Source organism: Lissotriton vulgaris, chromosome 7, assembly GCF_964263255.1.
Source record: "Lissotriton vulgaris chromosome 7, aLisVul1.2, whole genome shotgun sequence".
Classification (NCBI taxonomy): domain Eukaryota; kingdom Metazoa; phylum Chordata; class Amphibia; order Caudata; family Salamandridae; genus Lissotriton; species Lissotriton vulgaris.
In genome coordinates, this window is record NC_141695.1 from 968,067,783 (window position 1) to 968,081,571 (window position 13,789).

General features: G+C 44.6%; 1 protein-coding gene across 2 annotated transcripts in view; it reads left to right on the forward strand.

The window, feature by feature from the left end:
- The first annotated feature begins 256 nt into the window (after positions 1 to 256).
- Positions 257 to 13,789, forward strand: part of CCNG1 (cyclin G1) — a 33,552-nt gene continuing 20,019 nt past the window's right edge. The window contains exons 1-3 of one of the 2 annotated variants that reach the window (XM_086931403.1): positions 257 to 506; positions 8,805 to 8,927; positions 9,033 to 9,296. In XM_086931403.1, coding sequence (XP_086787529.1) covers positions 9,033 to 9,296 — 264 coding nt within the window. In that variant the 5' untranslated portion in view covers positions 257 to 506; positions 8,805 to 8,927. The remainder of the gene's footprint in view (positions 507 to 8,804; positions 8,928 to 9,032; positions 9,297 to 13,789) is intronic. The other variant, XM_086931404.1, reaches the window with a different exon arrangement.

The window sequence follows — 13,789 nt, forward strand, 5'->3', positions numbered from 1 at the left end:
GCTGATCGTTATTACACAACATGAGACCTAAGGTTTTCGAGTGAAGTGCTCCGCCCCTATTTTCCACAGCATCACAGTTACCTTACATGTGTTTTTAATGCTCTTCGATCGCTGGTCGTGGGTATTTACACAACATAAGACCACTGGCTTTACAGGGAAGTCGGAGGGGAGTTCCATTCCAAGATGGCCGCCCTGCAGTGTAGCTACACTGCTTGCCTGTTGTAGTCTATTTTCTATTTCGATGCCCCGTCACCCAATATAACCTTCCTGAGACGGCCCTCCCTTTCCCTGTCAACAGCAGGGCTGACAAGAAGGTCCGAAGGGGAGGTGGCTGGAGATGAGCAAAGAAGGATTTTTTTTTAGTTTTTTTTTTTAATTCGCAGTTTGTTTTAACAGCTTTTTTTAACCCCGTTGAACACTTAATCCACTTGTATTTCTGCTCTCGGATTCGAATCTCCATCTGAACCCGAACGGCAGCTGTCAAGAAATCTCCGCTTCGTAACAAGGTATGTGACTTCTCACCAGAGTGATTTGGATTAAGGGTGTTCCCCTCGTCTTTACCGAGGGCGAAGTAGATTATGGGGTACCTCCGTTGTTTTAATTTCAGAGGAGTAAAAGCTCTTGTGTACTAAGACCTGCAAGTGTCGCCCCGCCCACCATTTTTGATGGTACTGCTCACCAGTTCTGTTTTGACATCTCCCCTCCCAACCCGCGTTTTCCTTTATACCCCCGTTATGTTGTATCGCGTCCAGCGAGTGTTCGCGTTATTCTGTTTGTGCTTGGTGTTGTCCCCTTTTTGGAGTGAGTTGGGTTGGGGGCATCGTTCTCCCCTGTTCCTCAATTGGGTAATTGGATATTCGCTAGACTAGCAGCGCTCTTCTGTGAAATTATGAAAATCAGGCTGCCTGGGCTATTTAACTTCTTATACAGACTGTTCATAGGAATGGCTACTTTTTCTTAGTCGCAAGAAAATATGCGAAAAGTATTGATCGTAGCCTCCTAATGGAGGCGCGAATACTTCGTGTACATTATAGCTTGTGGACTGTAGGACCAATATGTGTTATTCCAGTGTACTGATGTACGTAGTCTCTGCATCTGGGAAGGTACTTGGCCGTGTGCAGCCTTTTGGTTTAAGGTTTGGGTTTCACGCTATAAACGGTAATCTGGAGTCGCTGGAGCCTCTTGAACGCGACTACCATTTAACCCTCAGAACATGCCCAGGCATAACACTCTGCAATGAATAGAGAAGAGCAAACTACCTACCCCAGGCCGCTGGCTCTTAAACGGCGGCAGCTCGCAGTAAAGTATTTTACATTCTTTAGGCATAGTTCATGTGTCGCTCTCTGATGGTTTCACGAATCAAATGAATGTATTACATATTTATTTAATTTTCTAATCTAGAGTAGGCGCTATGACTAGTAACTAGTTAATGAACGTAAATGATTATTGTCCCTACAGAATATTCTACATTTGTGTTTTTAGGGACCTATAAACCTTAAAAGTGGCATCTTTTGAATGCGTTCTTGTATTTGTAATGCTCTGAAAATCGCCACTAGGTAGCCTCAAGGAACGTGTTTAATCAATAAAAAATAAACATTAATTTAAAAAAAAAACACAAAACGTTCCGACATGACGAATAAATATAATAAGAATCCCGGCATTCGACTGAGCAGAAAATCCATCTAGAATTCAATGCCCGTCACAAAATGTCTTCAGATTTTTGCAATTCAGAAAATAATTTTAAGTTTCAAACTTCTTAGGGTGAACAATGTCTACTGAAATGGAGCAAGCCTAGTTTGGTATCACCAACACGTTAATTACCATAACTTGTTTGCAAAACACGCTTTTAAACTACAGCTGTAGAACTAACGTATCATGTCGGCACAAAAAATTAAGCCACTGACTTATTATTATTATTATTATTATTATTATTAGTGTGTTTTGTAAAGCGCGCAGCGGCCCCAAAGGGGCATCCCGGCGCTGGGAGACTCTGAGAACTAGAGGGACAGGTCAGAGGTACCAAACTAAGAGGAAAAAAGAAGGGTTTTAAGGGATTTACGAAATGCTGGTTCTGTCTGACATGTGCGTAGAGCTAACGGAAGCTTATTCCAGTGCTTGGTGGCACAGACCTCAAAGGTTTTTCCACCAGCACGGGAACGCTTAAATCGGGGAGTTTCTAGGAAAAATAAGGAGTTGGAGCGTAGTGCCCTGGATTTGACATAGGGGGGAAGAGTATTTTTCAGATGGGCAGACCCATTGCCTTTAGATGCACGGAAAGCCAGCGTCCTTGCTTTAAAGACTCATCTTTTCGCAATGGGTAGCCAGTGCAGTTTACGGAGGTGAGGGGAGATATGTCTGGCAGGGATTCTCTCCACCAGCCGGGCGGCGGTGTTTTGAACCGTCTGCAGTTTGTAACACAGGCCTGCTGTGATACCAAGATAGACGGCATTGACATAATCAAGATGGGATATGATTAATGCCTGGATCAGTCTTGCGGCACTCCTCCGGCAGATAGTTAATGAGCCGTTTGATTGTTCTGATTTTGGCAAAGCATGAGGCTGCGACTGTTTGTACCTGGGTGTTGAAGCTGAGATGGGTGTCCCAGCGTACTCCTAGGTTTTTCAGAGTTTTTTAGGCGTGGAGGCCTGGCACAAGTCTTCAGGCCACCACAGGCTGGCATCCAGGGGAGAAGGAGAGTTAAAAAACAGAATCTCCGTTTTACCTGCGTTGAGACGGAGGGAATTAGCATCCATCCAGTTGGAAATGTTTCTTAGGCAGGATTTCAGCGGGTCGAAAGCAGATGCAGAGGGGGTATCAAACGTGAAAAGTAGCTGGATGTCATCCGCATAAGATGTGGATTTGATCCCAGTCTGGGAAATCAGCTTAGCCAAAGGGGTGAAATAAACGTTAGACAAAAGCGGGCTGAGGGAAGAACCCTGTGGGACTCCCCATTTAAGTGGCCTAGCAGGGTAAGTGAAGGGAGGGGTGAAAACTTGTTGGGTGCGATTAGACAGGTAGGATGACAACCACTTTAGAACGGAGCCGCCCAGCCCTAAGTCCTCTAGCCTTCTCAGCAAGATCTTATGAGAGACGGTGTCAAATGCTGCTGAAAGATCCAGCAGCACTAACACCGCCCTCGAACCTCGGTCAAGCGTCCATCTCACAGTCGGCCATTTCAATGAGGGCCGACTCCGTGCTGTGGCCCGACCTGAAGCCATGCTGGGAGGCATGGAGGAGCCCATTGGATTCGATGAAACTAGCCAATTGGGAATGAACCAGCTTTTCCAAGATCTTGGCTGGGGCAGGCAGGAGGGAAATGGGCCTGTAATTGCTGGGGAGGTCTGGGTCCAAGTTGGGTTTCTTCAGAATGGGGACTAGGGAGGCATGCTTCCATTTGGTAGGGAAGCATCCTGTAAGGAGTGAGTCATTCCAGATGTGATTTAAATAGGGGTTAAGTAGGGGTGCCAGTTTTTTGTATTCCTTAGCTGGCCAAGGGTCGTTAGGGGAGCCTGATTTACATTTGAGGAGCTCAGTCATAGAATCTGCTTCCGGTATTACCGCAAATTCAGTCAGGGAGAGTGGCTATGGTATGAGGAGTGGATCGCTCGTCGTCTCCTTCTGTATTAGAAGGGGGAAAGGATGTTTGGATGTTCTCAATTTTGTCCTCAAAAAATTGATAGCTTGTTGCATAGTGCCTGTGAGGCGGGCTGAGACCTGGTCAACGCGGCGGGGTCTGTGAAGGATCTAACAATGTTGAAGATCTCCCTGGCTCCATTGCTGGCAAGTTTTATTCTAGAGGCCAGGAAGTCCCGTTTATGCTCCTCTATCATTCTCCGATAGTCTTTAAGGGCAGTTTTATAGATGGCTTTACTGTCCGGAGAGTAGTTCTGGCTCCAGTGGCGTTCAAGAGATTTACAAAAGGTCTTTTTCTGCCGAAGTTCGTTGGAGTACCAGGGGGCTGAAGGTGCCGTCCTGTAAGATTTGATGGGTTTTATGGGGGCCAGGGCATCTAAGGCCTGACTGATCCATATATCTAGGTTGCTAATAGTTGGTCGGGGTCAGTTGACAGGCAGGGTTGGGAGTTGTTGAGATGTTTCTGGAGCGCATCCAAAGTGATGCGACTCCAGTTTCTTCCTGAAGATTTAGGCGTGATAAAAGATCTGCAGGGGCGGGGAATATCAATCTCAAAGGAGATAAAGAAATGGTCTGACCAGATAACCGGGATGGGGGGGCTACCCGGATGGAAGAGAGATTGGAGCAGATTAAGTCTAATGTGTGACCCGCATTATGCCTGGGTAAGGTTATTAATTGGACTAGGTTACAGGCCGCTAGCATGGAGATAAATTGACTACTGTGCAGACATGATTCATTGTCGACATGGAGGTTGAAATCTCCTAATGCAGTAAAGTTGGAGTATCGTGTACTGAGTTGGATGATGTAATCCGTAAAAGCCGGTAGGTGCGATAGATTGGAATGAGGGGGACGATAAATAAGTATTCCCGAACAGGAGGAGGACGGTGAGGTTTGGATGTTAAAAGGCAGACCTTCTATACAGTCTATGTGGTCCAATGGGGGAAAGGTAGCTGTCCAGGTGGATTTATGGATTAGGGCAATACCACATCCCGGTTTGCCATTAGATCTATTGGCACAGCTAATACTGTAACCCTCTGGTAAGGCAATGGAAATGGCGGGGTTCGTAGTGTCATTGAGCCATGTTTCCGTTAGGAAAAGCAGATCCCACTTGTTATCTCGGAGGGACTGCCAGATGTCAAAGACATGTTTGGTCAAAGATCTGCAGTTATTAAGTAAGGATCTAAGGGTCAGCGGGGGGTGAGCGCTAGAAATAGAAGCTGAGGTGGGGGCATGGATTGGGCGGGATGTTAAGCCAGCAGATGACAAGGAGAAATGGCAAATAGTGCAGACAAAGTCTCGGCTTTGGGCGTCCAGGAGAGAGCAAGAGTGGGTCCTGCAGCGGGGGGGGGGGTCTAAGACAGCAGATCGGTCCAGGTATATGGCGCGATGTTGTGGCTGGTTGGTCGGGCTGGAGGACCGGCCCCGGTCGCGTCCTGATTGCGGACGAGCGCAGACGAGCTTGCCTTATGCGCGCCTTCGGCGCGCAATCGTCGCGCGCGCTGCGCTTGTCCGCTGCGCTTCCGGTCCATACACATTTTTATGGTGGAAGGGCGATGGGGGGGCGTGGTCTCTGAGTGGGCGTGTCCCGATCAGGGCTTGGGGAATGGCGTTGGAAAGCTCGGCGATTTCGCCCTTTCCAGCGCTGGTTTTTGTGCAATGAGAAGTGCCTTCACACAGCAGTAGTGAGACAAAGTAAGTGCAGCATCAGAATAAAATTTCAATTTTCAAGTTTAAAAGCACAAATACGATCTAGCAGGCTGCTCCCGGCTGTGCCTCAGGAGGGATCAGAGTATGTCAGCGCGCTTGTTGTTCAGCGCGCCTTTTGACACTGGCGGGGGCGTGGCCTCTGAGTGGGCGTGTCCCGATCAGGGCGTGGGGAATGGCGTTGGAAAGCTCTGCGATTTTGCCCTTTCCAGCGCTCGGAGTGCGACAACTTTACTAATGTTCATCACAGCTTACATTTTTTAAAGGGATTAATGTGCAACGTGACACACAAGTTAAACCAATGATATTTGCTACTTATGACACATTGTGTACACGCAGAGATGTTCTTGTAGCTTTGTAACTAAAGTGATCAAATTAATACGTTTACTGGTAAACTGGAATGCTTCTTTGTTTTGTGATTTAAGAGGTGACCCTAAAATAGTTGGTGTTAATGGCTTTAAATGCCGTTTTGAGTTTTGAAATCTAATGTAAACAGGTTGAGAATATGTATTTTTATATAAACGCAAATATCAAATTTGTGTTTAGTTTACTTGTTTTTAGTGATTTGAAAACTCATCAAATGCTGTCATTGGGTTCATTTAGACTTGTAGGTTTAAAACGCAGAGTGCACAGGTAAAGGTTGTCTGTTCTTACGTTCGTATAATTTTATTGTTTTTGTCCTAGACTGATCATTGGCAACTCCAATCGTTTTGGTTTTTGTGTATTAACAGCTGTTGCCGCTGTTCACTTGGGTACTGGTAGCTGGTGCTTGTGTATCACACAGTGAAGCTTGCCCTTTTTGCTCTGTGTTGTATGCTAGTGATATTTTGTGAATACCTTGCATTGTACAAAAGTCGAACCAGACCTCAGTGCTAGTGTTACAAAGGGTCTGACAAATTGGCTATTCCCATTTGGGAAGTACTGACTTGCTTAGAAGTCCTTAATGTATGGTTCCCAGGATACCAAGGGCATGTAAGGCAGTGTCCCCACGTAAGGCTGCACCACGGATTATGGCACTCTGTGACACAAGGCACAGAAAGGCTCCCAGCCTGCCACTGCAGACTGGAAGGACCGTGTTTACGCTGCCAGTTCGACTCTGCCATTTATTTGAATGGCAAAGCCACCCCTTCCCTTAACAATATGCAAGTATCCACTAAGGAAGGCCTAGAGAGCCCCATGGCATGGAGCTGCTTATTGTTAAGATGGACATGCATGTGTATAAATATCCTTGCAGCAGACCCATCAAATTATCGTTTTGCTGTGGAAAAGTAAGTAGCCCATTGGCTAATACAGGGTTGTAGCTGGCCCCTAACTGGCTAATTTCTGAAAGGGTCTACCTACCGGAGTACTGTAAGGTGTCAAATTAATCGTGGCATGAAACCCCTACCTGATGCTCAGGTCGAATTTAATGTCCCTATTAAAGTAAAGCAACATTTAGAAGGTTGCCATTCTTTGCCCCAGTAGACTCACACAGACTACAACCCACAGACCGCTTTGTGCCTGCCTGGGTACTTGTGTGAATGACTCCATGGTTTAGGATCAAAAACAGCTTGCTGCAGGGGGAGGTGTTTACCCTTCGTAAGAAGCCACTCTTGAGTGTTTGCCAAAAAGGCAAGCTTCAAATGGGAAGCTGCCTTTGATGGGCAAATGGTGATAATACTCTAGAGGGGCTGTTTTTTGTTTAAATCAGTCTGGTACATGTATAGCTCCACTTATCTGCAGAGAGGGTTTTCTGGTGCTGTGCTGCATGTATCCATCTAAGAGCCAGGTCTTGAGTCCCTAACTGAAGTGTATCAGTAAGGGTGAAGTGCAGAGGTGGAGGGGATTTCCAAGACTTGACAGCAAGGTGGCAGAAGAAGCATCCTCCAGAGTGGCAGTGGTGGATGCATGGTATATGGGTGAGTTGAGCAGAGATTCCTGGGAGGATGGTGGCAATTCAGGCTGTGGTTCATGTAAGCGGGTCTTTAGTTACAAAGGGCTTTGTAGGTGTGGGTCTGAAGTTTGAGTTGGCATCTCTTCTGAATGGGGAGCCAGTGGAGGGCCTTCAGATGTTGGGAGATGTAGGGCCTCTTGGGTAGGTTGAGGGTCAGTCTGGCTGCTGCATTGTGGATCATCTGGTGTCTTTTCATGAGTAGGGTGGTGGTGCCGGCATAGTGTTACCGTAGTCTAGTCGGCTGGTAAAGAGGGCTTGAGTCAACTGTTTCCTGATGCTGATGGGAAGCCTCTTGAAGACTTTGGGGAGAGTGAGGAATCTCCACAAAGGCAACCCATTCAACCACGTCACAATTGGAGCATCCTATGAGCATCTTTTTATCCTACATCCCCAGCTTCAGGACCACTCCATTATAGTCTATGGCGGTCATGCTGTAAAGGCTGGAACTAGATTGAAAAACATATGGTTACCATGGAACTGTACAAATCTACCCCATTGCCCCCCTCTAGCCTCCTCCCCGGCCTCCATCCTGTTGGGGTTGATCACCCAAGCAGGTCCAGAGTAGCCAAACTAACTTTCACTAACCTTTTTGAAAAGTTTCCAAACTTTTTGTTGACCAATGCTTGTTTGCAGTTTATATTACGTGATAAAAACCTTTCAAAATCTGCACATCCCGAACCTTCCAGAGGATTTTGCTCCTAAATGACCTAAACATTCATAATATAATCTATTTTTATAAATGGGTGTTTTTTTTCGTGTTGACATTCTTATTTCGTAGTTTGGTACTCTTAAATGATTCTCACCAAGTTCTTTTAGGCCAGTTCTTGCTGCTCAAAAGCCACAGCTACCCAGGCTTGAGCTTACGGTTGTTCGAAGAAGCCTCACTGGACCCGCAACTTTCTAAAACCTTTTTTTTTTTTTTTTTTTGAATGTCATTTCCACAATAAGACTACCTAGCTATAGCTATAATACATGCAAATTCTCACAGCCCTGAATATGGTTGACCTAAAAATGGTTACTGTGCTTATTGTACCAAATGTATTCCAGCACTGTAGAGCCAGAATTGCAAGAGTGCTAAATGACATTCACTACCTGAAATTGTGTTGAACGTGCGGATTGTGGTGCTTAATGTCCCTAAATCTGCATATGCTGTTATCTGTTGGGCATTCAGCACCGCTACCTCTCCTAGAAACTAAAGTAGGTGTAACCTGCTGAAATTTTTGTGTGGGTGTGGTGTTTATTGCATTAATCGTGATGTACAGTAGCTTGGGTTACTGCATATATCCGTTTAAATGGGCAGACCATTATCTGGGTTTAAGTGAATAATCTTGTTGCCATGCTTGTGGTATTCAAAGTGGTTTGATTGGAAATATAAATACCCTAGGTCTTACTAGTGCCTTTGACTGCGAGTAAACTAATCCTAAAACATAATGGCTCTTAGATGGGGACTGAAGACATTTACAGGTTTGCTGAGCAGCATTATTCAAAGAGTCACTTCAGGGTTCAAACATTTTTTTCCCTTTGCAATCTGTAGCTTTCTGCAACATTTCTGCAACACTCTGGTAAATTCAAGAACCGCAAAGAATATAAGCTCACACTGCCTCTGGAAAATTGACCATCCTAGATTTACTGGCCTTTTCAAATAAAACAAAACAATGTGAGTATAGTTGTAAAGTCTTCAGAATACAAACTGACCATTTGTGATCTATAATCCAAGGAATATATGCTCACTTGTTTTTTCGTTTTTTTTTCTTCAATATAGATGATTGAAACATTGACAACATCCGAAGCACAGACCCTTCTCTATCAGTTAAATGAATTTCTGGAACAGGAGCTTAGATGGCAGCCTAAAGCCTGTGGGCTGAGACTTATTGAATCTTCTCATGACAATGGCCTTCGCATGACTGCCAGGCTAAGGGACTTTGAAGTCAAAGAACTCTTGAGTTTAACCCAGTTTTTTGGGTTCAGTACTGAGACTTTTTCCTTAGCTGTTCATCTTTTAGATCGTTTTTTATCTAAAATGAAGGTAAGTTATGTTAGACTTCGTATGTTCTACTCTATGTATGTTCAGCTTTATTCTTTGTGCTGGGAGTGGATGATTGCTAAATGTTGGGAGCACTATTCTCTGTCTGCGGAGAGAAGTAATGTGACATTATGCACCAATGGTAAGTTATTACTGCAGCCAAAATAGACAAGTGTAGGAAAGTGGAGTAATATGTGGTGTGGCTGGATTGCCTTATGATGTAGTATTATCATAATACCCCAAAGATGATACTTTGATTCCCACACATACATCCTAAGTACAGTACTGGTAGAGCTGCAAAGAGCAGTCTGGCTTTACTAGAGCTTAACATGTTAAGACTTTGAGACCACCAACATAGACAATAAGTAATTGACACACCTCGATAAAAATACACCAGTTTATAAAAATACATTAGTTTTATCTTGTTAGACACCAAAACGAACTGAATATCCTATGTAGAACTGGAGTTAGACTTTTGAAGTAATATTAAATCACTGCTGTAAAATACATAGACCAAATAATGTCCCTGTCATTGGCAAAAATGCACTAGAGACAATCGGTCACTTATAGGCTGTGTTACTTGACACCCTTGTAGGATCTGAGGTCATGTGCACCCAAAGACTAGGCCGTAATAGTCAGATCAGTTTTACCTAGCCCGTGGAGTTCGGTTACAGTTGTGCTGGCTGTCGGTGCTGAACCGGAGCTGCGGGTGGTGCTGTTTTTACTGCTTATACAGCACTGCAAGTAAAATTCAAAAACTTAACTGGTACGCAGCTGCTGACATCGGATGATGGGTGTGCAACATTTTGTTGCTGCAGAGTCTGATGTGGGTGTCTCTTACTGGACTGGCGACCAACAAGCCTTGGCAGCGGTAAGCACCCCAAAAAGCTTTGGGGAGTTCACTAGGTCCGGAGGAGTAACATGGGCTGGAGACTTCGGGGCTGGAAATAAAACTCCTACAATGCATAGGACTGCTTGGATTTGGGTGTTCCCTTGCCGCACCCAAGGGCCAGCATCTTTACATCAGGTGAAAATTTTTACCCTCAGTTTGCAGGGAACTAGGACAATTAGTCCAGGGGAGACCGAGCGTGCTTCTGGCTTGAACAGAATTCCCTCTTTTCTGGAGTGTTCAGCTTTGGCTAAGGATGAGGGTCGTTAACTCAGTTCAAAGTCTGTTGCCTCAGGGACAAGGTGTCCCTAGTTTGTTGTAGGCTGGTGGGCAAAGTCCTGTTGTCGGCACCACCGGTCTCTGCTTGGTCCTTCCATGAAGTAAGTTGTTCAGATCTGAGGCTCTGGTGTCAGCGGGGTGTCTCTTAAATCGTAGGTTTAGGGGAGTTAGAGGTGTGGGAGCTAGTAGCCATTGGGCAGATAGTTCGTACAGTTTGCTCTTGAGGTGGCCACATCCGGTGGTGTAGGTCACATTTTCTCCCCAGAATCCAGTTTTCTGCCTTCCTAAAGATGGCGTATCTCTTATGTGTGCAGACCAGGCTGTCCACCCTAAAGCCCAGTTCATCTCCCACATAGCTAATTTCCTGCCTTGCCCAGGTGCAAGTGTTCTTGGGGCGGGGGGGGGGGGGCTGTTTCCTCCTCAGGGGGACAGTCCAGGTGCATATTGAGAGTTGGTATAGCTTTTGAAGCCCACCACTCTTCTGTACCAATTCACTAGCCATCTGGGGAGTAGGGTAGTGTGACCTCCTTGTTCCAGCCTTTGGATTCCTGGGAGTGATGACTCTGCCTGGCAGACAGCCAAGTCTTGGCAGCAGCAGGTGCAGGAAAGTGAGGGTTGGTCAGCTAGAACACAGTAAGGCTGGGGGCAGCCTCTAAGGTGCCCTCTGGGTGTATTCTAGGGCACGAGATTCTTGTCGGGTGTGAGAAGGCACATTGATACTAAACATGATTTATTTTAGTGATGTTGAAGCACAGGCACTGGGGTCTTGACAGCAGACTCCACTGCACTATCAGAATTCTAACCATCTGAATTTTGAGTAGAAAGTGGGGGTGACCGTACAAAAAGCTGCACTTGCCTACAAACCAGGCTAAGAATTTAGGATCTTAAATTGTAACAAATACTATGCTGAAATGCTTATATAAAAAATACCTTTTGGGGGAAGGCAGACTTTTAAAAATAAAAATCTTTAACTGTTGCGCAGCTCATAATCTTCATTTTCTTGAAAAACTGCATTTGGAGGTTGGCTGATTTGATATACTATCTCGTCTAGCAAGGATGTGGGTCTCTTATTTTCTTTGAGGTCCTGCATCATACGGATTCAGCTGTCTGTGCTAAACATACATAGCACTGCATAGTGGCCGTTTCTCCTGATTGAATAGCTTTACTGTCTGTTTGTCCCTGTTCTTGAATGAATGGCTTCCTCTTTATTCTTGTTTGTTCTGCCTCCGGAGTATTTCTTCACCTTTATTTGTTTGGCTGAGTTGGTTTTTTTAACTGCTAAATGTCATTGAATTTTTATTTTGTCCTGTATTGGGCACTTGGAGAACTTTTTCCCCTTGATTCCCGAACTCCTGCCACCCTTTAAGTTCTTATGTCGGAGATGCTGTTGACTCCTTTATGGTGCCACAGACTTCATGCGTGGTGATTCCGTGGGTGGTGTTGCACAGCATTTTGCTTGCCCTTGTCTTCAAGCCTTCTTTTTGATGTCTGTTTCCTGCTCCACTGTGGCTGGCTCTATTTGCTTTGTCAATGCCACATGCTTTTAATATGTGCTGGCACTGGTAGTAGCACCATCTGCCTTGAGCTTCTTATACTTTCTGGCTGGCCACCACATTGCATGGCACAATATGGTGCCAAAATATGGTGGCCATCTTGAAAGTGGGAAAACATTATTTTTCTATAATTTCAAGATGGCAGTCACACAATGTATCCACTATCTTGGAATATAAAACATTTCACAATGGCGGGTTGCTAATTTTGGCTTTCAGTGATAGTGCATTTCAAAAGGCTCAGGTTTTGGTGAAAGCTAATAGCAGCAACCAAAAGCTTTGGCAAAGTGAGCCTGATTGGCTTTGCCAATGCTTGTTTTTAATTACATGCTGACCCAATGGATCTTATGGGCTTGGGGCTTAGCTGGCTGTTCTCCCATTTATTTTAATGAGCGATCATAGTGTAGAAGTATTTATTATTTTTAAGTTTCTTTTAACGCGCAAGTCTTCCTATTGAATGTTAGTGGTTTCAAGGCATGTAATCCACAGAAAAGGTCTTAACTGTGTATTTACTGTAATGCGTGCTCCATTTATTTGCAGGCAGTTTAGCTTCCCAAAATAAACATTAAACGGGTGGCATTTCTGGTTAAAAATAGCTTTCATGGCAGTCCTGCTCTCAGAGCATTTGTCGGCACAACTGACAAGCGCACCCTTGTAGGCCCATCCATGATGCCGGTATAAGCATCGTAAAGGCAGAAGCCTGTCAGCACAAGTTGCTGTCCACACTGTATTTTGTTTTCTTGCTTGGTCTTAACCTCGCTACGTGATTATATTTGTATGTATTTAGCCTCATCGGAACCTATCGGTGGCTTCTTGGCTGATAGATTATACTGGAGGATAGTTTCTCAGTCCCTTGGTTGCCCCTCCCCTCCACAGGAAATAGTGGCATTCTCCATGATTACCAATTCCCTCTTGTTTGAATTCTATTTGCATCATATCTGAGGGTTGTTTCACACTCTTGGCATAGCTTTCACACTACTGATCAATAGATGCTCTTTAGGCTTAACGGCTATCCGAAACAAGAGCGTACATTCGGGGCATGTTCCAAAAAGTTGAAGCTTGGATGAATTAGAACTTTTATTGATGGCCAAGCTCGAGTAAATGGGTCTTATCAGGCTTGATGTAGGAGGATTCTGTCATTTCTCCTGTTGGGGTCAGTCATGGATTTCAAAATGTCTATAAATAAACAAGAGGCCTTTCACGACTTGTGATACTGAGGGATTTTTCAGCTTTTCTCCACTTGTAAAAAAACTTCTATTTTTAGGGACACTCTAGGATTAAAGCTGGACTGTGCCAATGTTAAATTTGTAACTGACTAAATCTACAAAAATTGTTCAAAATGTTGTTGCAGGTCAGTTGTCTAGAATTCCGAAAATGCATCTCGCCCTTAAATGTTCACTTGAATTTTACAGTGTGTAAAGTGTAACTCTTAACTCTAATATCAACCCATTTCATATCAGAGCTCTACTATCTTTAGAGCCAGTTTAAACCTTTGGTTCAACCAGAACAATTCACTGTGGTGGAAAAGTAATTTTGAAGTTTCCCAAATTAAGTGAAAAACTAGGAGGGCTGTGGTGCTCTTTTACTGCCAAGGTGTATGCTATTTGTTATGTTTTTACCGAACATGCTTCTTTACAAGTTCCTCTGTGCATCCTTTTAATAGCAACAAACTAGATACGATCCTTACAAAGAAGCGGCACCTGAAACGTGTAAATCCATTCAGCTCCACATCTTAATTAGACTAGCAGAACATACAAAACAATCTCTGGGGAGCCTAA